Source organism: Grampus griseus, assembly GCF_964374135.1.
Source record: "Grampus griseus genome assembly, chromosome: 14".
Taxonomy (NCBI): Eukaryota; Metazoa; Chordata; class Mammalia; order Artiodactyla; family Delphinidae; genus Grampus; species Grampus griseus.
Genome location: NC_139008.1, coordinates 8208516 through 8236296, shown reverse-complemented (window position 1 = coordinate 8236296; position 27781 = coordinate 8208516). Strand labels below are relative to the sequence as shown.

General features: G+C 60.1%; 1 protein-coding gene across 6 annotated transcripts; it reads left to right on the top strand.

The window, feature by feature from the left end:
- The first annotated feature begins 2738 nt into the window (after positions 1-2738).
- On the top strand, positions 2739-25957 carry RASA4B (RAS p21 protein activator 4B). 6 transcript variants are annotated; one of them, XM_082671338.1, is made up of 21 exons: positions 2739-2921; positions 7155-7211; positions 8607-8720; positions 9217-9278; positions 10419-10548; positions 12687-12768; positions 13354-13485; positions 13708-13799; positions 15107-15224; positions 15476-15626; positions 15943-16007; positions 16327-16439; positions 16695-16887; positions 17116-17253; positions 17839-17983; positions 18193-18362; positions 20020-20157; positions 21292-21427; positions 23239-23359; positions 24702-24766; positions 24892-25957. In XM_082671338.1, the coding sequence occupies exons 1-21, from the start codon at positions 2857-2859 to the stop codon at positions 25011-25013; spliced, it is 2409 nt and encodes an 802-aa protein (XP_082527464.1). In that variant the 5' UTR covers positions 2739-2856; the 3' UTR covers positions 25014-25957. The 6 variants fall into 6 exon arrangements, 5 of the variants coding, with proteins under 5 accessions (XP_082527464.1, XP_082527463.1, XP_082527466.1 ...); XM_082671337.1 differs by having other exon boundaries at positions 17116-17280; XR_014297728.1 differs by lacking the exon at positions 24892-25957 and having other exon boundaries at positions 17116-17280; positions 20025-20157.
- The last annotated feature ends 1824 nt before the right edge of the window (positions 25958-27781 follow it).

The window sequence follows — 27781 nt, the reverse complement described above, 5'->3', positions numbered from 1 at the left end:
GTCTGGCCAGGGCATCAGTGGGGGTGTCCGCACCAAGCCGCTTCTGGCGTGTGATTTGGGGCGTTGTCCCTGGCTGGGTGTGGCCTTTGGGCCTGGTTCTCTGGCTCTCCCGGAGAATCCATGACACACTCAATAGCCTCTAATGAACCCTTTTCTATTTAAATTAGTCCGAATTGGTTTCTGTTGTTTCAAACCAGAAATCTGGGAAGTGTGGCCCCCCAAAGCTAAGGGGATCGTGAGTAGCATCATTAAAGATCTAGTGCCCAGGGCTTCCCTGTTGGCGCAGTGGTTGAGAGTCCGCCTGCCGATGAAGGGGACGCGGGTTCGTGCCCCGGTCCGGGAAGATCCCACATGCCGCGGAGCAGCTGGGCCCGTGAGCCATGGCTGCTGAGCCTGCGCGTCCAGAGCCTGTGCTCTGCAACGGGAGAGGCCACAGCAGTGAGAGGCCCGTGTACCGCAAAAAAAAAAAAAAAAAAGATCTAGTGCCCAGAAGAAGGGCGGGTTTGATCTGTTCATGTCTGCTCTGTGAAGCGAGAGCACAGAAGGAAGGCCCAGCCCCACTCTGGAAGCTATACTCCAGAAGGGCTCGTGACGAACTGGAGGTTACTGGGGGACAATGACCAGGTCAGCGTGGGTCTAGAATTCATAGTGGGGGAGGGGAGCCTGGCTTGGAGCTGAGTAGGCTGAAGGCTCTGGGGAGAACAGCCCACGGTGGTGGGGAGTGAGCCCCAAATTTACCAAGAAGCCAACAAACTTCTTCTTACTCCCCAGGGGGCCTCGCCCAAACCCAGGGATGTGGGCGCATGCCTGAAGGATGAACAGGCAGAGGGGGCAAATCTCAGTAGCTGAGGATGACTGATAAGGGCCTTGATAAACCACCTGAAAAAATAGCCCTAAGTACGCTGAGAAACCATTATTTTCCTACTGATCACTTAGCCAAAGGTCACAGATTGATAATTAGCGTGCTAGCGAGGACACAGGGGAGCTGGCACTCTCCTGTATGTTGATGGCTGTGTACACTGAAACCACCACTGCAGCAGGAAATTTGGCACATCCTACGGAAGTCCCGCCCACACATGTCTTCTGACCTAGGGATTCCATTTCTAGGAATTTATCTTTGGTTACATTTGCTCACGTGCAAAATGACATGTGAGCCATGCTATTGTTCGGTGAAAGCAAATGATGGCGGCAACCTGCTCATCCACTAGCAGGGGACATCAAAGAGATGATGGATGGTACCTCCACACAACAGAAAACTGGGTAAGCGGCAAAGAGAACAAGGGTGTTTTTTGTGTACAGATATGCACGGCTCTCCAAGATAAAAAGAAGTGAAACTCTCAGTGTAACCACTAAGCTACTATTTGTGTATGACCGAAAGAAAAGAAAACCACATGTTTGCTGATGCACTGTAGGCAGAGACTGTCCAAAAGGATGCACAAGGGATCAGGAATAGTGGCTGCCTCAGGGGAGTGGAAGTGGCTGGGAGAGAAGAGAGACTGACTTTTCACTGAAGGCATTGTAAACCTTCAATGCCTTCTGAATTTGGAAAAGCATGAATGTAGGTATAAATAACAAAATAGGAAAAGAAAACAAAATGTGACAGGAAATAGAACCTGCTAGGCACCCCGACACGAAGTGTGTCCTGGGTGTTTTGAGCAGGTGTCACTGCTCCCTCATTGCAGGTGATGAAATGGAACCAGCTCGGAGAGGTTCAGGGAGCCACCCAGCGTCACCCAGCAAGGGAGTACTGGGGCTGGGGCTAGGCCCCAAGTCTGCAGTCATGCTTAGGGCAATACCTTCACCGGGAGCCAGCTGCCCAGGGCCAGTTGTTGCTGTGCCAGCCCCGGACTGTGACCTCTAGATCTGGGAAGGGGGACAATTCTAGCAACTCAGCTCTAGACACCAAGTCTGGGAGAAAGGTCGTGCCCCCTGTGGAAAGGCCCTCAGTCACGGAGCTCTGGGGAAGCCAGGCCTAGCCCTGCCAGGGGACAGCTGTGTGACCTCCAGCAAGTAATTTCCCCTCTATGAACCTGAGCGCCTCATCCAGGTTCCCACTGAGGGGATGTAAAAGCCGTAAATGAGGTGAGACTGAGAAAGGTCCCTCCTCACAAGCAGCTTCACCCAAATAATCCAGGTCTTTCAGACTGGCCCCCGCACCTCTGGATCCCCCAAATCTCTGAGCTGTCCGGCTTCCCCTCCTTCTGGGTCCACGCAGCTCTAACACAAACACTCCTATTGTTTACTAAGTTCATCCGATTATTCATCCATTCAATTTACTCCTTTGCAGGGCCTCCAAGCGTCAGCCTCGGGTGGCCAGGGCTATCCTCCTCTCACGACCCCCCCCCCCCCACCGCGCATCCCCGCACTTGCTCACGCCTCCCAGAGCACACTCGGGCCCACAGCCCTTGAGCGCCTGGGTACAGGCACTCGGACCACGCCCGCCGCCCACAAGGACCCGTGGCGCAAGTCACCGGGGGCCCTACGGCTCCACTAGACTAGACGGGCGCCCAACGCCCCTCAGCTCCAGCCAGCGCTCCCCAACCCCTCAGCGCAGGCCCCTCCCCTAAACCGCCCCAGGTGCCCAATGAGCGCCGCGGCTCGGGCCGGCCCCGCCCACCCCGGGGAGCCCCGGCTTCCGATTGGTCCTCCCGGGCGCTGTGTCCCCCCTCCTCACATGGGGCGGTGGCGGGGTGAATGAAGTGGGAGCGATTCGTCCGCCCCCGCGCTTACCTACCAGGCCCAGCGGGGCCCGCCCCTCCTGCGCCCAGTCCAGCGCCCGCCAGACCGCCGCCTGCCGCTGCCCTGGACCCTGGCGTCCGGCTCCCCCGTGCCAGGACCCCGCGTCGCGGACCCACGATGGCCAAGCGCAGCTCGCTGTTCATCCGCATCGTGGAGGGGAAGAACCTGCCCGCCAAGGACATGTGAGCGCGGCCGGAGGAGGGAACCCCAACTTTCCGGGGAGGGGCGCTGCCCCTTATGCCTGCCTGACCTTTCTGGGGTCCACACGGCCCGCCCACAAGTAGAGCAGTGGTGAGGGTGTGGCGAGTGTGGCTGCAGTGGGAGACTGGCAGGGAAATGGGGACAGTGAGATTTGTGCGAGCACCGGACAGGGGGTGACAGGGAAGGGCCGGGGTCTGGGGAGGGGGCGGGGATCTGTAAGGGTCCTTAGTGAATAGGGAGGGAGAGAACGGCCCCTCAAGAGGGGAAGGGGCTTTGATAGGACAGGAGCTGGGCGTGGGGGAGACATCGAAAAGGAGTTGTCTCCATGCACTGCCGGTGTGGGGGGGGGCGGGGTGTGGCTGGAGGGTGTGGGGTGCCCCCCTAGAAACGAGGGGTCTTCCTCAGTAGTTCTGGAACCCTTAGTACCTGGGAGTGCAGGGGAAACACCATGGGGCGCAGGGGCTGTCCTGGGGCTTCCTGCTGTGCATTTGGGAAGGGAGGGGCTGGCCTGAAGAGTGGACCTTAGGTCAGGAGGCTGGGACCGGTGCAGGATGGGGTGGCTGGGTAGTAGCTGCTCTTGTAGCCTCGGCTTTACCTGAGCCATTGCCTTTAATCCTCACAACCACCCATCAAGGTCGTTCTCACCGTTCCATTTTACAGATGTGGAAACCGAGGCTCAGAGACGTGAAATGCTGGCTCCAAGTGGCGGAGCAAGGCCTTGAGTCTAGGGCTCCTAACAAGCACTGACTCCTAGGACCTTCCCTGGCCCCTGGCCAGGTTCGAGGAGGTTTCTGAAGCCCCCACCCTCCTCAATAGGTACCAGAGCTGAGCAGTCCAATCCCATCACTGGCTCCCTTGCACGGGCCTTAGGCAGCTCACTGTCCCCAAAGCCTCAGTTTCCCTGCTGTAAACTGGAGGTGGGAATCCCTCTCGGATAAGAGCGGTGGAAAGTACGAAGCTTGAGGGGCCTGGCTGCCTAGAGGAGGGGGCGGGGACGGGGGAGCCCGGAGGCAGCATATGGTCCAAAGTCTGGCAGCCTCCCCACCCCCGGGCTCCTCAGAGAGCTCCCGGATGCAGAGAGGTGGTGGACTGGGGAGTGGGGTGCAGGAGGACGGGCCAAGGGCATCTCCCTCACGCGCACAGTGGCCCCTGTGAGTTTCCCAGCACTTTCAGCGCCATGAGCAGTTCCAGTTCAAGGCCCCCTGGGCCTGAGGAGGCCTGGCTCAGCAGTTGCCATGGCAATGGGTGAGGGAGGGTGCTGGGCGGGCTGTCTCAAGGTGGGTTTCGCTGCGTGGGGGGGAGTTGGGGCGGGAGCTGGGAATGTGGTCTCTCAGGTGGGAAGGCAGATGAGCTCTGAGAGGGGTCTCGGCCTCCAGGCCCAGCATCTAAGCGCCCCCCATGCGGGCACTGGTATCTAGGTCAGCTTGGCCTCCTCTGGCTGGTGGCGCCTGGGAGGAGCAGCCCCTCCATCTGTTGCCTCCCTCCCCATCCCTGCAGCACTGGCCCTAGTGCCTGACTCTAGGCTTTCAGCAGCCTAGGGCGGTGAAACTGTGGACTCTGCCTACCTGGGAGCCATGGTGCCGGGTTCCCTGCCCAGCCCTGCCTCTGCACAGCTGAGGGACACCACCAGGTGCTTCCATCCCCAGGGGAGGGGCCCCCAAGTTCTGAGCGTTCTGCCTCCAGAATCTCTTTCCTTGCCCTGCCCTCCTGCCTCCTCACCTCCCCCTACCTCCTTTCCTCTGCCTTCCGCATAGAGGCTGGTGTGCACAGCTCTGACCACCAACCATCTCTTAAATCCAGCTGTGAACCTCCGCCACCCCAGTCCCTCACATTTGGGCTACTGGCCTTCACAGCCCTGCTTCTGCACATGTGTGAGTCTTCTGCCTTCAAGGACTCCCCTTCAGGGTTCACTGGAAAACTCCTATTCACCCTTTAAAACCTCTTCCAAACCTCTACTCCTCTTCAGGACTTTCCCTGGTGCCCTTGGGCAGGGTTCCTTGCCCCTGCTCCATGCCTTCCGGCACTTCGGGTGAGCTGGAATTAGGACAAAGCCCTTGATATCAATTGCTTCTTCGTGGGCTGCCTGCACCACGTGACTCTAAGGGCAGGAACCATGACTCATTCGTCTTGGCATGCCAGGTCCCTTGGGACGCCTGGTCCACAGTAGGAGAGATTCAGATGTGTCCAGGACCTTCCCATTTAATCCTCTTATTAACCCTATAACGTAGATATGCTCCATTTGTAGATGGGGAAACCGCGGCTCAGGATGGAAAGTCCTTTTCCAAGGCCACACAGCCAGTAGGGGGAGAAGTCAGGATTCAAACCCAGTCTGCTGCTGACAGGCCAACCGAGCTGGACCCAGGTTGCAAGCTTGCCGGGGGGGCTCAGTGGGGACCAAGCCTCACAAATGCCATGCAGAGCGTTGGCTTAGGCATGGCGGGGGTTTGGAGATCACAGGAGACCCTCCCCAAGTGCTGGAGGCACGGGGGGTGGTGAGCCTGCCCCACTGGACCTCATCAGCCCCAGCTTGTCTCCCGAGCAGTATCCCTTCCAGCTGGGACTTGCATGCTTCTGAGGACGGGGAGTTCACTTTCATCCATGGTGACCCATCTTGACTGAGGCAGTTCTGAGGAAGGGCGTCATCACACAGTGACCACTTGCCTCCCGGCCACTTCCACTCATGGGTTTTTAGTCCCCTTAAGGGCACAGAGCACAGCTGTGCACCCTATCACCAACAGCTTCCAGAGCCCACCTGTTTCTGTCATGCTTCCTCCCATCCTTGGGTGCCTGGGTCAGCCATACAGGAGCTGAGTCTCATGGTGACCAGTGACCCACTGGCTCCCACGCCCAGTGGCCCTGGGGACGGGCCCGGGGCTATTTTGGGGTTTACCCTGATCCTCCCCATTCCACAGCCTGGAGACTGCCAAGGCCCTAAATATAGAGGCCCCACAAGGAGCCAGGCTGGGCCAGCCACAGTTGGGCGCAGGTCCTTAAATCTGGCCTCAGCCCACTCTTGACACTGCCCCCTTCCGCCCCTCTGATCCAGCCCCCCAGCTCATGGCAGCCCTGCACACTAGGTCTGTTCCTGCCCGCAGGCCTTTGCCCACCCCAGTGACCCCGCCTGCAACAGGAGCCCCAAACCTCACTGTTCAGTAGGGATTCATTCGTTGAGCTGCGCAGTGGGCAGTGCCCAGTCTTAGGAGACATTTCCCATCAGTGTAAGGAGAACCTTTGGAGATGTTTGTCACCAGTAGCTTCCTCTGCCGGAAGATCCCCTTTTGAGAAGGGAAGCTGGGCTTGGAATTCCCCAACCTCCAACATGCAAATACACTTCCTTTTTATGGATACCAGGCCTGAAGGGCACTTCTGAAGACAGGCCGCCCCCGCTTCTTGCCCAACAGTGGCCCTGGGCCAGGCCGGTGCTGCCCTCAACCCCAGGAATCAATTCCCCACCAACAGAGACAGGAGGAACCAAGCGGTCTGGGTTGCCTGGCCCATTCGTTCTTTTCCAGATGGCTGGGAGCTTGAGGCCAATGGTTTTATTCGTTCATTCATTCATTCATCCAACAAACACTCAAGGGACCCTGTCAACACAGAAGTGGTCCCCACGCTCAGGTAGCTCATAGAAGGGTAGGGGAGGCAGCTGACGACAGTACCTCATAGCAGTGCTGGGATGGAGGGAAACGTGCCAGGGAGGGGGCTGGCGGGGGGATGGCAGGGGAGCCCTTACTCCGGGCCTCTGGGACAGGAGAGGGCTCTTAGTGAAGGGGACTGAGGAGGGGTCTTGGGAGGAGTGGGAAGACAGTCCAGGCGGGAGGCACTGGAGGAAGCAAGTCTGAGCGGAGAGAGTGAGGGGCTGACTTGGCTGGGGGTAGGCTGTTGTGACTTGTTTCTGTCCTCCCTGGCTGGGGCGGGGCGGGGTGGGGGGGCTGTGGGAGCCAGCAGGAAGGAGAAGCACCTTCCCCCCCGCTGAAGGCCAGCAGCGGGCAGGGGAGCCTTGGCGCGCGATCCTGCCTTTGCCTCACCAGCCCCCTCCCAGACCGAGGGTGGAGGTACTTTCCTGCCTGAGGAATCTTTGGGTCCCAGCCCAGGACCTGGTGCCTCAGCCTTGACTGTCTTTTTCCTGGGGTCGCTGGGAGCCTCTGGAGGAGGAAGGAGGGGTGCCCACGGCCGGCCGCCCCATCAGTCAGCCCCTCCCCGCCTGTCTCTTGCAGCACGGGCAGCAGCGATCCCTACTGCATCGTGAAGGTGGACCACGAGCCCATCATAAGGTACCGCCCTCGCCCCACCCCCACCCGAGGGTGAGTGAGATGGGCTGCCCCGGGCCCGTTTGAACTCACGCATCTGGCGTGTGTGTGTGTGTGTGTGTGTGTGTGTGTGTGTGTGTGTGTGTGTGTGAAATGTGCGTGGCAAGGGCTTGGAGCGTCTGATTCCCTGGAGCCCATCAGGCCCTAACAGCCTGCTAGGAGGTAAGAAAGACCCACTAGGCTTGCTAATTGCTGACCTTAACACCCACGGAGGGATCATCTACCGTGGGCTGGGTGCTCAGGCAAGGGCCTCTCCCCGACTCTGTCGCTCTTTACAACCCGCAGAAGGGACAGATGATGATGACTAGTTACCACAGCCGTCACTTAGGGAATGTGGTCTCTGCCAGGCCCTGTGAGAAACCTTTTCCAGCCCGTTTAATGCTTCCAGCGAGCTCCGTACAATAGGGTCACATCCTGTTTACAGAAGAACTAACTTGTCCAGAAGGGCCGCTTCCCCTGGGCATCCCTTTCTCCATGGGCTCCATGATTCTGGCAGGGTCTTTGCTGTTTGGTCCCCTCTCTCACTCAGGCCTTTGCCTCAAAGTTCATGGCCAAAGCTCAGCTCAGCTCTTCTGCCCATCTGGGTGTCCACTGCTGATTGAGAGCCAAGGCTGCCGTACAGAGTTCTTCTCACTGCAGACGCCTTTTTCCAGATTCTCTCCTGAGCATGGGCACCATGAGGGGGAGACATGCATGCTCTGATTGTCTCAACGACAGACAGAGAAACCAAGGCCCCAGAGTTCAAGTGACCTGTCCAAGAACTGGTTGGGATGAAGGTGATCCCCTGAGCCTTCATCTGGGTCCTTGGGGAGTTGCAGCTTCCCCCATCCACATACCCTGCTGAGCCCTATGTGATGAAGGTTCTGTCCTGGGGGGTTCGGCCAGAACTGGGTGAGGCTTTGCCCATACAGGACCTCTGTGGGTCAGGACCCAGACCTTGGCTCTCAGGGCCCCCAGGAGGACTCTCTGTCTCCAGAGTCAACTTGGCCATCCCCCTGCCTCTACAGTGAGTCTGTCCAGCATCAGGGGCCAGGGGGAGGCTTTGGTCCTGGCTCTGCCACTGTCCTGCTGTGTGACCTGAGGCCAGCTACTGCCAACTCTGGTCTCAGTTTCCCCCAATGGAAAATGGCCTGATAGATGCAGCCTGTGCCCCACCCAGGGCAGAGAGGAAGGTCAGGAGGGAATGATTGGTGATGGACGGTGGGTCCGGGACAGGGAGAATCATCACCTAGCAGAGCAGTTTTTCCCGGGAATGGAGGCAGCTGTGGGGAAAGGTGGGCTCAAGACACACAGCCCCGCCTTGTCCCAGCCCGGGGCCTGCGGGCGGCCCAGGCAAGTGCTGAGGGTCCTCTCTTGCAGGACAGCCACTGTGTGGAAGACCCTGTGCCCCTTCTGGGGCGAGGAGTATCAGGTGCACCTGCTGCCCACCTTCCACTCGGTGGCTTTCTACGTCATGGACGAGGATGCCCTCAGGTGGGTGGAACCCCAGTCCTCAGCTGGGGCCCAGACCCCACCACTTGTCCCTCTCTGGCCCATTTCACTGCTGGGACTGCTGGTCACGGCATCCTCTGTACAGCCTGGAGGGAGGGGGAGCCCGGGGGATCTGGAAAGTGCAGGGTTTGGATGTGCGGTGTCTGTGTATGTGTGTGTGGATTCCTTGTGCTCCCACCACATCACACGTGTGCACGTGCACTGGGCTGTGTGTGCGCGGGGATGCAAGCTAGGAAACAGGCCCCCGGAGAGAAGAGCTTGGCATGTTTGTGGGCATGTGTGTCAGTCCACGTGCGGAAACATATCCCATGCCCATGAGAGGGCCTACAGAAGGGTCATGGGTCCGGCTCCGTGGGCTACGGTAAGTGACTGGAGTGTCAGTCTCCCTGCTCCCGCCAGGGGCCCCAACCTGTGTGGGAGGGGGTCCTGGGCTCCGCACCGAGCCCCGCCCAGCTCTGGCTCCCTCTCCACCCTCCAGCCGGGACGACGTCATCGGGAAGGTCTGCCTTACCAGGGACACCCTGGCTACTCACCCTAAGGGTAAGATCCCGGGAGGGAGCCCACTCTTTCTCCTCCCCTGGCCTCCCTCCCCTGGCCCCCCACTTGTCTGCCCAGTCCCCGGCCCATCCTCCACTCTGAGACCCTTCTTCTGGGCTCCTTCAGGCCCCCATGCTCAGGAAAAGCCATTTCTACCCTCCCCAGAAGGGCCTGTGGCCCTCTCCAACTCCTGCACCCCGGCCTCCGTGCCCCATTCTCCCCGCCCTCAGTTGGGACCACATCCCCCCAGGGCAAAGAGGGGCTGCTAGTGGTGGGATCTGAGGCGTCTGCAGGCAGAGGAAGGGGCCTCTTTATGCTGCATGGCCCAGTGTGGGAACCCCTCCTCCCAGTCTGGCTGGCTCTGTACCCCACGGGGTCCCCTCAGCCTGGGTCCTAGTGTCCTAAGTCTGAGGGGCCGGCCTGGAGCGGGGCTAGGCTGGAGAGCGCCTTGGAGGATTCTGGGGATGCGGACATTGTTTGGAGGGGTCAGCCCTGCCCTAGCCTCGCCGTGTGACGTGGTGCTGCCTCCTCTGGACTGAGTCCCCATCTGCCAGTGAAGGTTCAGACCAGGAGCTCTGAGATGCTTCAGACTGCTGACCGGAGCCCCTGTGACTCTCAAGGGGCCTTCCCGGCACACACCTGCTCCTGTCCGTGAGGCTGGGGCAGGCCTGGGGGCAGGGGCGTCTGCTGACTCATAGAGCCTCTTGGCCCCTGCCAGGCCTGAGGCCTGTCCTGCCTGTGGCCCCAGCCAGTCCCTTGGGGGCCAGTGGCCCTAATGATGCCATTGCCTCGTCGCACCCCCATCTGGGCTTAGGCCTTCCTCCCAGCACCCCTGGGCGAGAGCCACTCTCCCCCTGTTTTGAGATGAGGAAACTGAGGCAGAGAGGCCGGTCCCAGGATGGGTCAGGATCAGGGCCACCAAATGCAGCGTGGCCCAAAGGTGAGGACTTGGACTCTGACCCAGGCTCTTTTAACCACTGTTGTTCAGCGTCTGAACCTCAGTTTCCCCATCTGTCGCTGGGGACAGCAGCCCCTGCCTCGTGGGAGCTTGAGAGGCTTCCGAGGGGCCTGTGCAGGGGCCCGTGGTGCCTGGAGGGGCTGAGAGAGAAGGGCCAGCGCCCTGGCTGAGTCGCGGCCCCTCAGGTTTCAGTGGATGGGCCCATCTGACGGAGGTCGACCCTGATGAGGAGGTGCAGGGCGAGATCCACCTGCGGCTGGAAGTGGTGCTGGGGACCCGGGCCTGCCGGCTGCGCTGCTCTGTGCTGGAGGCCAGGTGAGCCCTGGGAGACCAGGCAGTGGGCCCCACAAAACTAGAGAAACCCGGGCTTCCCTGGTGGCGCAGTGGTTGAGAGTCCGCCTGCCAATGCAGGGGACGCGGGTTTGTGCCCTGGTCCGGGAAGATCCCACATGCCACGGAGCGGCTGGGCCCGTGAGCCATGGCCGCTGAGCCTGCGCGTCCGGAGCCTGTGCTCCGCAACGTGAGAGACCACAACAGTGAGAGGCCCGCGTACCGCAAAAACAAACAAACAAACAAAACAACTAGAGAAACCCACTGTGGACGCTGGGCCTCCTCTCCCCCGAGTCCGCCTCCTGACCCCACGCCTCCTCCCTGGACAGCGGGCTCTTGGGCACATGGGGGCGGCTTCTCTGACCTGAAGACGTTTCCCAGGTGACCCCACTCAGGAGGCTGTGTCTCTTAGGGGAAGGGATGATGTTCTAATGCTGGAAATTCAGGCATCCTAGAGCAGTGGGGGTGATGGGTGACAGGGGACCCTGAACCCTGATCATACAGCCCCAGTGCCAAGACTGGGCTTCCCTGGCTTTAACTTCAATATGAACTTGGCCCGACTTGTGAGGTGGGTGGGGGTCCTCGGTGGGGTGGGGGTCCTCGGTGGGGTGGGGGGGGTTGGAAGGAGTTGCTGAAAACCTCCAGATGGGAGGGGCGGGGTTCTCTCCAGGAGCGACAGCGACTTGGATGGGAAGATGGGCCTGTCACCTGTGACAGGGAACCCCCCACCCCTAGCAGGGTGTTTTTAGCTGCAGGCCCCACTCCCACCTGGGCCTGAGTGTGAGTCACACACACTCCATGAGAAGCACCTTCCTGTCTGGCTCCAACTCACCTCCGCCGGCTGCTTGCCTGGCTCTGGGGTGGGAGCAGGCGGTGGCCCCCAGCCTCCGCCTGCGTCCCTTGGAGGCACACGCCGGCGGGCCGGCACCTGTGGAGGAGCCGCGGGGTGGCTGGCCACGCTGGGAGGAAGACCTCCCTCCTGAACATGAGGCCTGCGGCTCCACCGGCTTTATTTTCTGTCCTGGGGCGGGTATGTGGAAGAGGCAGGGCCAGCTGGAAAAGACTTGGCCTTGGGCAGAATCATAGTCACATCCCTCACGCTCTGTCATCCTCACGGGCCATCCCCGCCTCTGCTCACCCACTTCCTCCTTCCTCAGCCTCGCCCGGGCCAGGCTCTCTGTAACCCGCATGCTCACACGCTCATGCACACTCGCACACACGCAAACACGCTGCCCAGACTGTCGGGGACACGACGGCTGGGCCAGCCCGGCCTCCTTTTAGCAAGTGCCTGGGTGGGAGAGGGGGGCAGTGGTCAGTCAGCCCTCTGTCTGGCGTGTGAGGGCACTCGTCCCCCAGGCTCCTTGGCTCCAACCCCCGTAAGGAGCTGCCTTCGTGGCAGAAACAGAACATTTCCTCCTCATCTTTCTGGGCAGATTCTCAAGGCGAAACTCTGGAATTTTATTAGACAGTTCTGAGGAGGAAAGAAAAGCAGTCACGAGAGGCATAAAATGGAAAAGACGGAGAAGAGCAGAAAATAATATTTCCAGGGAAGGGAATGGGGCTGGGCTTTGAGGTTCTTCCAGAGGGTTCTAAGCTGGGGGCACTGCGGCCAGCCTTGGGCTTCCTAAAGGACCGTCTGTGGAGAGAGGGCAGGATGGTGGTCGGGGCCGCCCACCAAGGCCTCCCTCAAGTAAGGGGGATATTGTGGGGACAGGCCTTCTAGAAGCCCATCATCTCAATCCAAGGGATCATCTTCTCCATTTTACTGATGCGGAAACTGAGCCTCAGGGAGGTGGCCCTTGCCCTGGAAAGGGGGAGGGGGAGGGGGGGCGCCCCTGGCCCGGGCTGACCCACAGCTGAGCCTGCCTTGCCTGCCCCGCCCGCCAGAAGAGATGCAGCGGCCGACCTGCAGCGGCCGAGTCAGAAGGAGCCTTGGAGGACGCCCCCACCCCAGGGGTCCATGGGGTGACCGTGGTGGGAACGGCTGGAAGGCTGACAGCCACCCAGCTGGCCAGGCCCAGGATGAGCCCAGGCCTTTCCACCCGGCGTGGGGTTACCCCACAGTGGTGGGGTGTTAGCCCAGGGGACGCTTGGTGACAAGTGGATGCTCTCCTCCCTCGCAGGGACCTAGCCCCCAAGGACCGGAATGGTGCATCTGACCCCTTTGTCCGAGTGCGCTACAACGGCCGGACGCAGGAGACCTCGGTGAGGAGGCTGGGGGACCGGGAGGGGGCAGGGGGGTTTTCACCATCACCTGGGAGGTCAGGTTGGGCCTGCAGTCTTACAGAGGAGGTTCAGAAAAGCGGGGCCACCTCTCCAAGAGTGCACAGTGGGTCCAAGCCCTTCTGGTGCCAGCTCCTGTGGCCTCAGCCGCCTTTCACTCCTGGCCCAGATGGGCCGAGACAGCCCACCTGCGGTTAATCTGCAAAGTCCAACAGCTGCCCACGCGACTTTTCTCACCTCTGGGGAACAGCCAGGGTGGTGAGCTCAGTCCTGAGCGGGGAGGACGTCGAGACCAGGGTTCTCAGTGCAACCTGCTACCATTTTGCTGTGTGGCCTTGGGCAAGTGCCTTACCCACTCTGGGCCTCAATTTCCCCACTTGAGAACCGAGTAGGGGCTTGGACAGGAAGTTTTTACCTCTGCTATTTCGGGGCCTCTGCCCGGACCGAGGAGAGGAAGCTGCATCAGGACCCCTGCGGGGAAGGTGCGGTGTGGGGGGGTCTGTCCTTGGCTGGGCCTGGGGAGCCGCATGGCATCAGCCCTGCCCCCGCTGACCCCTTTCTGGGCAGATCGTGAAGAAGTCACGCTACCCACGCTGGAATGAGACGTTTGAATTCGAGCTGGAAGAGGGGGCGGCGGAGGCGCTGTGTGTGGAGGCCTGGGACTGGGACCTTGTCAGCCGCAATGACTTCCTGGGCAAGGTGAGCACCCTGCCCCTTCAGGCCACACCCGCCCGGCCTCCCTCCCGGCCATCCTGTCCGGCCATCCCCAGGAGGCCCGGGACTCCCCAGAGCCAGCCACTGGCGCTCAGGGACCCTCGGAAGGTACCCCCTCTTAAAAGAACAGTAGTTGGCAAGGAAGAGACCTGAGGATCCCAGCCCCAGGATGTCCCCTGACCCATAACGCCTCTGCCCCACCCCCAGGTGGTGTTCAATGTCCAGAGACTCCGGGCGGCCCAGCAGGAGGAGGGCTGGTTCCGGCTGCAGCCCGACCAGTCCAAGAGTCGGCGAGAAGAGTGAGTGCCTGTGGCTCGGTGGCAGGGTTGGCAGGGCTGGCGGGCTCTGGGCCCCAGGAGGCAGAGCATTGGCGCCAGCAGGGAGACAGGTGTGCTGGTAACGGGTGGGTGATGCCGCCCCAGGTTTCTTGTGGCCCTCGCCCACCAGGCCAGCATCCTTCTCCATCTGGCCGGATCCCGCCTCTTCCCTCTTTCTCACAGTCCTGGACTCAGCCCTGCCCTCAGGGCTCCAAGGCAATACACGTCTCCTGCCTTCTGTCTTCTGTCAGATTCTAGAACAAGCCTTCAGATACCTTCCCTTTAAGGGTTTCTCTGCAGACCTTACTTAGCCCGGTGTTCAAGTCCCCAGAGCTCTGAGGCAGTGTCCCTGAGCCATAGCTCCTCCCAATTTTCCAGGAATAGGATTACCAGATAAAATACAGGATATTCAGTAAAACTGAATTTCAGATAAACCTTGAATAATTTTTTAGCGTATGTCCATCCAATATCTGAGACAAACGTATATTACAAATACTCAGTTTATCGGAGTGTCTTGTATTTTTATTTTGGTAAATCTGGCAGCCTTATCAAGGGAGCCCTCTGGCCTCTTTGCCCACTACTTAGTCCGGAAGTGGAGGACCAGCAGTGTCCCCCCCTCGGATGCTTCAGCTCTGTCTCTCCACAGGAGGCCCCAGGCCCCCCCATCCCCACCCTCAGCAGGGCAGGGGCTGGGCACACGCCTGTGTCCAGCTCCAAGGCGTTTCCACAGAACCAGCCACGGCAGACTTGATGGCTTCTAGAAGCCACGTGTCACTTAGCCGTGCTGTGCTGTGGGTAGCAGAGGGCCGTAGAGACTGTCAAGCCTTGGTCATCAGCCTCCCCTAGAAGGGTCAGAGCAAGGGAGCTTGGAAGTTAGGTCTGATGTGGCCAGGTGCTTACCCTGTTTGAGCTTCAGTTTCCCCTGGCAGGTTGTTTTGAAGCTTGGGGATCTGATTTGCTTCCAGTGTAAAATATATACATGCGGGAGCTATTTTCTGGGAGTTGACAGGCTCAAGGCTGGAGAGTCCACATGGGTGAAGCCTAGAATCCACAGGAGTATAGAGGTGGCGGGGAGCCAGGCCTTGAAGACGGATGGAGGATGGAGGCAGGAAAAGCTTTCCAAACAGAGAGAACAGCCCGGGCAGAAAACGGGAGGGGAGGCAGTGTAGGGAACCACGGTGGAGGGCATGCACGGAGAGACCGCAGGGAAAACGGAGGCAGTGGGGAAGGGGGCACGGCCCCGGGCAGCCTGGGTCCCTGGTGGAGAGGTCACAGGCTGCCCGTTCCAGGGGCAACCTGGGCTCCTTGCAGCTGGAGGTGCGGCTGCGGGACGAGATGGTGCTGCCCTCCGGCTGCTACCAGCCCCTGGTGCAGCTGCTCTGCCATGAGGTGAAGCTGGGCACCCAGGTGAGGGGGCCCCTGGGGGAAGGTGGGAGGGTCCAGGGACAGTACGTGTGTCCTCCCTGTCCTTCTAAACCCACTCTGAAGAGCAGAGACCTGAGTTGTCAGGATGGTAAGGCACCAGCCAGTGCCCAGGGCCCCTCCGTTCCTTGGGAAAGTGCCCCCCCTTCCCCATGGTCCTCTGCGGTCCTCAGAGTGAAGGGTTTGGCTTCCCCTGTGCGTCCTGCAGCTGCACCTCTCCTTGCTGCCTCCCGCAGAGCCCAGGGCAGCTGATCCTACTCATCGAGGAGACGACAAGCACGGAATGCCGCCAGGACGTGGCCACCACCCTGCTCAAGCTTTTCCTGGGGCAGGGACTGGCCAAAGACTTCCTGGACCTGCTCTTTCAGCTAGAGCTGGGTCGCACCAGTGAGGCCTGGGAGGGAGTGGCCGGTCTGAGGGCATGGTGGGGGACCAGAGCCCAGGACTCCAGGGATGCTGGGAGGAGAGAAACCTCAAAGTCCTCCTGTAGGAGGCTGATGGGTCCGATTAAGGAGGGAGAAGGGTCAGATTAGGAGGCAAAAGAAAGAGCAAAAGGCAGAGGTGGGGTGCTGGGTTGGGAGGTGGCCAGGAGGCTCTTTACTAAGCATCCAGCCCCGAGCCCCCAGCCCCAAGGTCCTCCATCCTCCTCCCCAAAGCCTTGTCCCTCTGCCAACCCCCTACCCATGGGGACCTCTGCTCGTAGGTGAGGCCAACACCCTGTTTCGAAGCAATTCTCTGGCCTCCAAGTCCATGGAGTCTTTTCTGAAGGTGAGTTTGCATAGTATATTGTCTCTGTTTTATAGATGAGGAGACTGAGGTTCAGAGAGGCTAAGAGACAGAGTTGAAACTTAAACTTGACTCTTCTGTCTCCCGTCCAGGGCCCTTTAAGGATAAGAATTTCATTCACTCATTCACTCATTCATTCATTCATTCATGTAGCTGCAGTTTGTTGAGCCACCTTCCCCTGTGTGCCTGGCTCTATCCTGGGTGGATAGATGCCCGAGGTGGCTGGGAGGCCAGCTGCGAGGAAGATGGCGGGCAGCAGGAGGTGGGAGATGGGACCAATGCGGCTCGCGGTGGCCCCCAGGTGGCTGGAATGCGGTATCTGCACGGCGTCCTGGGCCCCATCATTGACAGGGTGTTTGAGGAGAAGAAGTACGTGGAGCTGGACCCCAGCAAGGTGGAGGTCAAGGATGTAGGGTGAGGCCAGGGGTGATCCCTGAAGGCGCGGTGGGGGGGGGGGGGGCGGGGAGTCAGGCCCTTTCTTCAAGTGTGTGTTTAAGTGCTCTTTCTGCCTGGTCTACCTTTCGTCTGCACTGCCCACCTGGGCGTGGTCTCTGTGTCCCTGTCTTGGCTGATGTCTTTCTACGCCTGTGTCTCCGGGTGCCCCTGTCCGAGTCATGAGTGCAAGCGCTGACGTCGACCTTTCTGCGGGTCTGCCCCGGGCTCACTCAGGTGCTCCGGGTTGCACCGCCCGCAGACCGAAGCTGAAGTGCTGGAGCAGAGCGCGCAGACGCTGCGCGCCCACTTGGGGGCGCTGTTGAGCTCGCTCAGTCGCTCGGTTCGCGCATGCCCTGCCGTGGTCCGCGCCACCTTCCGCCAGCTCTTCCGGCGCGTGCGCGAGCGCTTCCCCAGCGCCCAGGACGAGGTGCGCTCGCTGCCGGTGGGGCTGGGCGGAGGGGAGAAAGTGGGGGGAAAAGAAGTGGTGGAGCCCCAAGATGTGGTAGGAAGGGCCTGATGGTTAGAAGCCGAGGGCGGGGCTGGGGCCCGGGGTGGGAAGTTGATGCGGAGTTGTGGGGACAGCGCCAAAGGGAAAGGGGCTGTCAGAGCCCAGGCTTAGGGGAGTCCAGCCCCCAACGCTCGCTCACCCCTCCAGAACGTGCCCTTCATCGCCGTCACCAGCTTCCTGTGCCTGCGCTTCATCTCTCCTGCCATCATGGCGCCCAAGCTCTTCCACCTGCGGGAGCGGCACGCGGACGCCCGCACCAGCCGCACCCTGCTCCTGCTGGCCAAGGTCCGGGGCTGTGGACGCTGGCGGGAGGTGCTTAGCTGGCTGCTGAACAGGGGTCCTTGCCTGGACTGCCGTGTGTTCCCCATTGGCTCGAGGAAAGCCTTGTGGCAGGCCACGGTACCCTCATGTGACACTGCGCTTCACAGTCTACAGAGCTGTCTCATGGTCACCCAGTCTCATGGATAAGGGAACAGGTCCACAGCGGGAGGTCGCCTAAGGCCTCACAGCCTGTCGGGGTGAACTGGAGTCTTCTAACCCCCAGATCTACTCACTCCCAGACTGCACTTACGTGTTTGGCACCAGGTTGGGGCCAGGGTACCCAGTGGAGCAGAATCTGTTGTTAAATCTGCAGAGGAAGGTCACCAGGTTGGGCCCAAGTGGTCTCAACTGTAAGTCCCCGAAAGGTCTCAAGCTGTGATCGTTCACCCCTGACCCCCAGTGGGGATAGAGTAGGCCCGTGAGCAGAGCCTGTGCCATCTCAACCTCCACGTCTACAGTGGGAGTACAGGCTGGGTGGGGGTGGGGGGAGCGGCAGTGGCCCGGCCTCTGACCCAGCAGAGCCTGGCCTTTCTTGCTGTCAACCCCCAGGCGGTCCAGAATGTGGGCAACATGGACACACCAGCTTCCAGGGCTAAGGAGGCTTGGATGGAACCGCTGCAGCCCACGGTGCGCCAGGGCGTGGCCCAGCTGAAGGACTTCATCACCAAGTTGGTAGACATCCAGGAGAAAGAGGGTGAGCGCTTCCGCGTGCGGCCCCGCCCTCACCCGCCGATCACGTTTGCCCCGCCCCCGTCCCATGGCCTCGCCGCCCCCCCCCCGTGCCTCTCGCAGCTCCACCCACAACCTGCTGTTGAAGTTTGCTCCGCCCCAGTCCCCGCCCTCGGTCCGCCCCTCCTTCCCCTCCATTGGGCTCACCTGTCACCTTCCCTCCCTGGCCTACAGAGCTGGACCTGCAGCGGGCCCTGAGCTTGCAGGCGCCGCTGGTGAAGGAGGGGCCGCTCTTCATACACAGGACCAAGGGCAAGGGCCCCCTCATGTCTTCCTCCTTTAAGAAGCTCCACTTCTCCCTCACCACGGAGGCCCTCAGCTTTGCCAAGACACCCAGCTCCAAGGTGGGTAAGGAAGGATGAGGGCAAGTAGCGCTCTGAGGGGTTATAACACCCTGGAGGCACCTTTCGCTTCCTCGGAGCCCATCCCAGGGTCCACCGGGATCAGAAGAAAGCCAGACAGATGCAGGCTCCTGGTGTCAGCCACAAGGTCACTTAAGACCCGTGAGAAAGAAGGTCCTCTGTTCAGGGGGTCCTGGTGTGGGCAGCGGCTGCAGTGTCTAGCCCTGGCTTCTAGGTCAGGTGCATGAGGAAGATGGGGCACTGGGAGCTCAGGGAAGCAGAGAGGGGCTGAGAGGCGTCCTGGCTTCCTGCCCTGTGCACCTAGGGGAAGTGTGTCAACCTCTCTGAGCCTTGGTGTCTTGGCCTGTAAATTGGAGAGAATGGTTCCTACTTACCAGGTTGTTGAGAATTAGATGAGATGAGCTCTCTAAGGGTCCAGAGCCTGGCACAGAGCAGGATCTAGACCAGTGGTATTACTGAAGACACTACGTCCCCTGGGCTGGCCTCTCCTGAGCGCTTTGCTCCCAAAAAGGGCTGAGCACATACTTCCTGAATGGACCTGTTGACCCCCTAGCAGGGCCAACCTAACCCCCAGTCAGCCAGGATCTGGGGGAAGGTCTCCAGGGATGCCCAACCAGCCCTGTGCAGTTTGGGGTGGGGGCAGAGGGAGTGAAGGAGCTCAGGTGACCCCTCAGCCCAGGCCTCCCACTTTCCAGCTTCTTTCACTCTGGGCAGCTGCCCAGCCCTCGGGTTCCCTGGGCAAAGCCTGGCTACCCACCCTGCTCTGGGCCCCTTTCCGCTCCTAGGCATGGAGCTGTGCCATCCTCTGGGCATCCCCGTGTATCCCCCTGTGCAGCACCGCCCGCACTACTGCCTCGTTTCTGCCTCATCTCCAGCAGACACCCCAGTACACGCAGCACATCCTCCTCTGGACTGTCCCTTCTATCCTTTGGGAAGCCCCACCCAGAGACAGCTCAGACATGGGTCCTCAGGGCTCCCCTCCAGGTTTCCCCACTCCTCCCAAGAGATGGCACTGCCCCTCTCTGCTTGTCCCTGAGGCCAGCAGGGGTGGTGAGCTTGGATGCCCGAGGGCCGTGGGGACTGGTCCTTCGGATGCTGAAGGGCGCTGGTGAGTTCCCGAAGCAAGGAGAACAGCGTCTGGGTGCTGGCAGCGTAGTTCAGCTTCAGCAGGTCGGGAGTCCCTCAGGGTCCTGGATGTTTTAGGTCCAGAGCTTCTGTCTGTCCCATGTGTATCTCATCAAATTCGATGACAGCAGGAGTGGGGCAGGGTCCGGCAGGTGGGATGTGACCTTTAGGGCCTGCGAGAACAAAGGTGAGCTGGGAAAATAAGTGCAAAGGCACAGGGCCTGGTCCACAGCAGGCAGTGCTCTCCAGCCCTGGAAAGCTGCGTTTCCTGGCCCTTTGCTAAAGCTCAGACGTCCCAGGACTGCTGGGAGCCCACAGAGGCCAGGCACATGTGTCTGCGCTCTGTCCTGGCTGAGGTCACTCTCAGAGTAGGCTCCTGGGAGGGCAGGCACTCTGGATCCCCAACACCAACCCCTGATGCTGCAGAAGGGGAGACTGAGGCCCAGAGATAGGAAGTGGAGTGACCCCGGCTAGGACCCTGAGCCTCCTTTCCCCTGTTCCCCCGCTCGCCCAGAAAAGCACCCTCATCAAGCTTGCCCACATCCGGGCAGCAGAAAAGGTGGAGGAGAAGAGCTTCGGCAGCTCCCACGTCATGCAGGTCATCTACACGGACGACGCGGGCAGGTCCCAGACCGCCTACCTGCAGTGCAAGGTGTGGGCCAGGCCGAGGGGGCACCTGCAAATAGGGGTGCTGTGGGAGAATGCCTGGGTGGGCTGGAATGAGGATCGAGTGAGCCTCCCACCCCTTGTCGGCCGCATCAGGCACAGCAGGGGTGTGAAATCTGACGTGAGTGCGGCGTGTGTGTCTCCTGGGGTCTCTGCGTGGCCCTGCTTTGGCACCCGCACGTAGGTCTGGGTGTGGTCCGGTGCGTGGACTGGCGCGTCCCCACGTCTTGAAGCTTCACGTTGTGCATGTTTTTGGCAACTGTATTTCCAAGTATCTGAGTTGCTGCTTGTGAGTTTCTGTGTGTGTGTGTGTGTGTGTATCTACACATAACAGTCACACACTTATGCGAGTGTGTGGCTCTGAGTGCACACTCTCAAGTCCCTTTCTCCTCTGTTCACGTATTAATCCATTCATTCACTCATTCATTCACTCACTCACTCATTCATTCATCTAAAAAATATTTATTGAGCACCTTCTGGGTTCCAGGCACTATTCTAAGTGGTGGGGTTACGGCGGCAGACAAAACAGCGTCCTTGCCCTCGTGGAGCTTCCATCCCAGGGGAGAAGATGGACCCATAAATAAATATTTAACATGTCAAACGGGAACCAGTGGAGACTGAGAGAGACGGGGAGAGGACAGAGTGAGGGTGTAGCAGAAGCAGTGCTCAGGGAGGGCCTCTGATAGGCAGCACCTGAGCAGGGACATTGAGCGAGGAGGAAGGTGAAGTGGGAGGGGGCGTGCTTTGTTCCCCCGAGTGACTGTCCTGGGCGCACGGGTGGGAGGTCACAGACCCATCCCACGGGCCCCACCTCTAAGGACTCCCTGTTGGGTCAGAGTCTAGAGCCACCACATATAGTTGGCAGGTTGTGGATTGCCCAAAGGCATGGCCGAGGGGGCCAGTGGTGGCTGAAATCCAGCCCACACTCTGCTCACCAAGCCATGTGCCAGGTGCGGGCTGCATCCGTCTGGAGAAAGGGCAGCCTTTCCTAATTCACCCAAAGCTGCCGAGCAGGCTCACAGGGACTGTGTAGTCCTGAGAGATAGGGCAGCTTCAAGGATGGAGAGCTTCCTGGAGGAGGTGACCTCTCATCAGTGCCCTCCCCCCATGCCCCCTGTAGTGTGTGAACGAGCTGAACCAGTGGCTGTCTGCACTGCGGAAGGTCAGCATCAACAACACCGGCCTGCTAGGCTCCTACCACCCTGGAGTCTTCCGCGGGGACAAGTGGAGCTGCTGCCACCAGAGGGACAAGACAGGTGGGATGGAGGCCAGGGCCCCATGGCACTGCGTCTGTCCCCGAAAGGCCCCTGGAGCCCCGCCTCGCTGGCCTGGCGGGGAGCTACCTGGGCACCTGTGGGCACTCACCTGAGGCCAACCAGGCCCCGCAGGTGCTCTGGGCAGAAAGGGTCCTGTGACCAGGTGGTTTGGGAAATGCCACTTGATGTGTGTGATGCATGTGGGTACCTCAGAGGCCCTGGAGGAGGCCTGAAAACGAGTTAGAATCCCATATCTGACACCGTGTAGCCCAGCACTTCCCAAATTCCTTTGCCAGGGACCACTTTTCTGGCCCAGTGAATGAGCTTCTTGCAGAACCAGTGTTCCAAGGAACACACTTTAGGAATTCCTTGCTAATGAGGGCTGAAGACAGCCCCCTAATTTGCATATTTCCATACTGGCAGCCCAGTACTGGAGCTGTGAGTTGGGGGCACCCTGGGCCTTGGGCACTGGAGGGATGGCAGAGAGAAGCTTCTCCTAGAACTTTCAGTGATGATGGAAATGGTGTGTATCTGTACTGTCCAATACTGTGCATGTGCCAGGCCTGAACGTGTGGTTATTGAGCACTGGTGATGTAGCTAGTGCAGCCGAGGAACGGAGTTTTGAATTTATTTTAATTTCAATTAATTTAAATATGAATGGCCTCATGTGGCTCGTGGCTACCCTCTTGGACAGTAAAGTTCTAGAGTGCTCAAGATCTTCCTTCCTTATCCCTACCTGCTTTACAAAATTTTTTTTTAAATAAATTTATTTACTTTTGGCTGCGTCGGGTCTTCGTTGCTGCACGCAGGCTTCCTCTAGCTGCGGCGAGCTCTTCGTTGCGTTGCTCGGGCTTCTCACTGCGGTGGCTCCTCTTGTTGTGGAGCACGGGCTCTAGGTGCGCGGGCTTCAGTAGTTGTGGCACACGGGCTCAGTAGTTGTGGCGCACGGGCTTCGTTGCCCCACAGCATGTGGGATCTTCCCGGACCAGGGCTCGAACCCGTGTCCCCTGCATTGGCAGGAGGATTCTTAACCACCGTGTCACCAGGGAAGTCCCCTTTGCTTTACAAAATTCTTGCACCCCAGTCACAGAGGAGACTCAGCACTTGGAGCCCCTGGCCTGCAGGCCAGGCTGACCCTCGAGCCCGGTGGGGTCCAGGCCCTCAGAAGCTGGCCCACCTGCTGTAGCCCAGCCCTGGCTTTGAGGTTGAGCAGTGGCAGCTTGTCACGAGGGCGTCCCTGGCTGGCTGACCTGACCTGCAGCCTCTGGTTGTAGCCTTGTGACAGTAACCCTTGTCATCGGTGCAGTGGGGCTCCCCAGGGCGCTACGAGGCAGGGCTGGGCAGCCGTATTTTGTGGAGCAGGAAACCGAGGCTTAGCAAATGCAGGCGTCCCTGCCAAGGTTGTAAAGGAGCACGTGGCAGGGCCGGCTCATTCCAAGGCACAGAACCCCGGCTCCCCTCACCATGATCTTACAGTTCCAGGCTGCTCCCTGCTTCCTTCCAGGCAGGAATCTTCCAGAAAGTGGTCCAGCTCCCTAAGTTGTATTCTGCACAACTCCCACATCCTGCAGTCACGGCTCAGGAGCTGAACCCGAGAGAGATGAGGGGCTGCCCTCTGGAAGTGTGGGGAGCCACAGGCAGGCCCTGGGCCAGACTTCTCGGCTGTGCCCCCAGCCCAGCTCCGCCCTGGGGGCCCCTGAGTGCGTCCCTTGCCCCCTCTCTAGGCCTCCGTTTCCCCATCTGCATTCCAGGAAGTTGGACATAAGCGCTCACAGTGCCTGCCTGTAACTCTGTCCTCTCTCTGCCCCCAGATCTGGGTTGCGACAAGACGCGGTCCCGGGTGACCCTGCAGGAGTGGAATGACCCTCTCGACCATGACCTGGAGGCTCAGCTCATCTACCGGCACCTGCTGGGCGTAGAGGCCACGCTGCGGTGAGGAGGCCCGTGCAGGGGCAGCGAGTCCCACGCAGCAGAGCCTGGGAAGCCCCGGGGGATGTGCCGGGGGGGCGCTGGAGCCGGGATTTGGGCTCAGGGCCCCTCCGCAGTGGCTGGTCTCTTCCCTCGTAATCAGACTCTGCACCTTCCTGCCTGTGGCAGCCACACCGGAGGGCATCTGGATCTCTGCAGCATGAGGCTGGCTCATCTTAGGTTGAAGGTCCCAGGGGCTGTGGAAGCCCAGGGTCAGGCTGTAGCTGTTCCGCGCCCCCGGCTGACCCGGCCCCCTCATCTGCCCAGCCCTCCCTTGGTGCCCTCAGAGCGCCAGGATTGCCCTCAGCCAACTCGCTTAATTCAGTGGTTCTCAGCCCTGGCTCCAGCTTAGCGAACACAGAACGCTTTTTAAAAACAGGATGCCTGGGCCCTACCCCACTGACTCAGAATCTCTGGTCAGGGGCGGGTTCAGCGCGGGGATATTTTAAAGCAAGCCATCGCTTCCTGAGAGCACTGCTTCCCGGAGTCTGTTCGAAAGGGGGCAGTTTTCTCTCCCACACCCCTGCCCCCGGGGCCTGGAGGGGCGCCGCGCATCCTCCTTGCCTCCTCAGCAGCTCTCCTAGGGTTTGTCTCCTGTGGCTACTGTAGCGCGTCACCATACGCTTCGTGGCCTAAACAACACAGGCTTATCCTCGTACAGTAAGAGCGGAAGAAGCACGTGAGCAGAGGGGTCAGGGGTCAGGCGACCCTCTAGGGCCTAGGAGGCAGCTGACGAGGAGGAGTTTGATCTGTTTTATCCAAAATAGATCAGGGAGATGGTCAGAGCGCTGAGCCAGCAGAGTTCCTAAATAAGGAGCTTCAAGCACAGGGTCCGCGAGGCTGCCCACCATCCCTCCGTGTAAGCGCACAGGATTGTACCTGAGCGACCCGGGGACCTTTGGTGAACCCTGGGTAGGAGCCGTGCTTAAAATGTCCCTGTCTCCTGTTCCCGTAAGAATGAAACTCATTCCGTGGCCAGGTAACACGAGGGGATTTTCAGGCCCCGCTTGCATCTCTCCCCAAGGGCCCTCTGAAAAGGAAGTGACACGGTTCAAGCTTGGTTTCCAAAGTGCCTTCCGCTGATGCACCTTTGCTGAGGTGGAGGATGAGGGGGGACCAGAGGAGGAGGCTGGACGGCGGAAGCGGGAGGCGACCGGGGGCCGAGACCTGGCTCCACACTTTTTCCTGTACATTGAGGCAGCCCCCTGCCCCCAAGAGCCCCCTCCAGCTCAGGAGGCCCACCCTGGGTCACCCAGCCTGCTGGGCGAGGGCACCAGAAGCCCTCACATCCTGTCCTCACCCACAGGGAGAAGCACCGACAGCTGAGTGCGGGCCCAGAGGCAGGCCCTGTGCTCACGGGCCCCGGAGGAGGTAGGTGCTTCCCACCTGAGCCCCCTTTCGGGGATGGTGGGTGGGGCCTCCCTCCCAGGGGCCCTCCGGCCTTCCAGACAGGCGCGACCCTACCTGCTCTGCCCTCATCCTGCATCTGCCTCCAGCCCCCGAGGACCCAGTGGCCCAGCTGTTCCAGGTACTGCAGGACCTCCAGGAGGCCCATAGGTCCAGCCCAGCTGGCTCCCCCCCCTTGGAGCCCAGCCGCGTCCTGGAGCTGCAGACATGAGGCCGCCCCGCACAACATGCTGAGCCCCGCCAGGTGCTGGGAGACCCCCGTGCACTCTCAGCTTTTCACCTCGGTCCCTCTCGTTGGGGTGCACGGCCTGGGTCTCTCCTGGGCTGAGTGAGCTGGGGGAGCCAGGGGCCCAGGGGGTCCGGAAATCCAGAGCTGATACGGTTTTGGCCCGTCATCACCCACCTGACATCTCCAGGGGACTTCGGGGGTTCCTGCTCCTCTGTGAGGCCTGGCTGCTCCCCGCCAGCCCCACAGCCATCACTGCCACTAGCCCAGACTCCCCAGGGTCCCTCCTCTCCTGCCCAGGGTGGACCCAGCTAGAAAGCCCCCTCTAGGGTGGTCCACACCCAGATGGACTGATGCTTCTTGGACCCAGAGAGGCAGGAGGGAACACGGGGCCCAGGAGGCCAGGCCTGGACCTCAGCACCCGCTTTGCTCCTGGCCACCACCACCCCTGCTCCCCTCACGGCCACAGCTGTGCTCCCCGGGAGAGCATCGCGACGCTCTGTTGCCGACAATAAACCTGCCATGACTGTGGAGGCTCTGGGATCTCGAGATGGGGGTCAGCTGCTGGTGGGGGTGGCCAAGCGCCGGGCCGCCAGCACAGTCTCTGTGCATCCCCACTGCCCCTGCTCTGTTTCCCCCCGTCCTGGGGACTTGCTTTCTCCTCCCACCTGCTGTCCCTGCCACACCCCTGGGTCCCACTCATCCGTCTCCCACAGGCTACAGAGCCTGATGTGTCTCACCAGCTGGCCCCTCCTGGCAGCCCCCAAACAGGCCCTTCCTCCAAGTGTCCTGAAGACTGCAAGTGGGGGCAGGTTCAGAACCTCAAACCACATGGCCTGGCCCTGGCAGTGGCCCTTATGCCAGCCCCCTCGTCCCAAGCAAGGCTTCCTCTGGTCATCACCTCCCCACTCTCCTCCGAACCCATCCCTAGGTACACAGTAACTTTCAACATAATTAACAAAACAGGGAAGGGACAGGGTCTTCCAGCACGTTCTTAAAACTCTCATTCAACCAAGCTCAGAGCCTCACCTGTGAATCCCAGACCTGGGACAGTCCCCAAGGGCCCAGGTCACAGGCAGGACCCTTGACCCAGCTGACTAGCCGGAGTCTGGGGCAGGACCATCTGGGCAGGCTGCATGCTGGATTCTTTGAGGGATAGCATAGAAAAGCAAAGGGGGCTGCAGATGCAGGGGGCTGCCCAGCTCCCCTGTACCCCATGGCTTTGGGGGCCCTATCGACCTTTTCTCCTGGTCACAGCCCACCAACCCAATCCCTTGGATGTTCATCACTTCTTCGTCGTGATGCTACCATCCTGTGGGCCTCATGAGTCTCTTCGCAGGGCTAGGCATCCCCTCACCCTTCCTGGCCCAGGGCTCAGGTCCAGGGTGACTGAGCCTGCTCCCCCCCGCCCCCATCACCGGCCGCTGCTTCTCTGGCTACTTCCTTAGGGCCTCACACCAGTCCTCCTGCCTGTTGGATCTTCTTGTGTTTCAAGGACCTCATGGTCAGGAAGTATGGACCCTGGGTCTCCTGACCCCCAAGGCAGGGAGGGAAGGGGAAAGAGAGGTGTTCACTTGGGTGTGCACTTACAGAGCCTGCAGCGAGTAGAACTGTGGATTTAACTGCACACGTGCAGCCGCCCACCGGCAGCACCCGCCACCCTTTCCTCCAGTGGATCTCGTGGGCACGGCCACTGCAGCCAGAGGGGCATTTAAATGAGTAAGTGCCTGGCTCCGCCCCCCACCTCTCCCGTGGGTACCAACACCCCTAGGTTCTCCTCGCAGGTTCCAGGCAGAGCTACCTACAACCCAGGATGCCGCATTCTTTTTGGAAGCCACCTGGAAAAAGGAGAGGGACAGAAGAGACTCCTGCCTGCCCTCAGTACAGGCAGGTACTGGAGGTCACCCCCTCCACCTGCCCAGGGATTCCACACCACCACTCCCCCAGGATCGCCAGGCCTGTTATTCATCCGGGGCTGGGGCAGACGCCCCAGATGTCTTGAGGGTCTGATTGGGCCCTCAGAGGCCTACAGCCCAGGGGGCTGGCATTCAGTACAGGGCAGGCACCCCGGGAAGCCCTGAGTGGGCCCAGCTCACATAGCATATGCGCCTTTGGGCCCAACTCGTAGGAAATCTGGGCAAGTTCCCGCCAACCTTCTCTTGGGAAATTCTTGTCAAAGTAGAATTTTCAAATATGTTTTTAAAAATGACTCATAAAAATGAAACTGTGCACCTCAGATTGGACTTGAACCCACACGGCTGGGACTTTGACCCTGCCAAGACCCACAGTCTTCCAACTGAGATCACACACCTGGTTTCAGGACTAATGACGCTCAGGTTCTTGATGTCTCATCTCAGAAAGAATTCAGTGAGAGACAAAGTGATAGGTAAGAAGTGGATTTATTTAGAGAGAAACACACTCCACAGACAGAGTGTGGGCCATCTCAGAAGGTGAGAGAGGCACCAGGGTACGGGGTTGTCATTTCTTATAGGGGTGGGTGATTTCATAGGCTAATGCGTGGGGGGAGTATTCCAGCTATTTCAGGAAGGGGCGGGGATTTCCAGGAGTTGGGCCACTGCCCACTTTTTGATCTTCATGGTTGGTCTTGGAACTGTCATGGCGCCTGTGGGTGTGTCATTTAGCTTGCTGACGTGAGCGTATACTGAGGTTGAAGGTCTAGTGGAAAAAGTCGACTTGTCCGCCATCTTGGACCCATTGGGTTCTAATCAGTTTATATCATGCCCTTGGGCTAT

Bases quoted from the DNA above. Each gene is read 5' to 3' on its own strand.
- RASA4B (XM_082671339.1), top strand. From the start codon at position 2,857: ATGGCCAAGCGCAGCTCGCTGTTCATCCGCATCGTGGAGGGGAAGAAC. The intron at 13,486-13,707 runs GTGAGCACCCTG...CCCCACCCCCAG, and splicing joins GCAATGACTTCCTGGGCAAG to GTGGTGTTCAATGTCCAGAG. The intron at 15,225-15,475 runs GTGAGGGGGCCC...TGCCTCCCGCAG, and splicing joins AGGTGAAGCTGGGCACCCAG to AGCCCAGGGCAGCTGATCCT.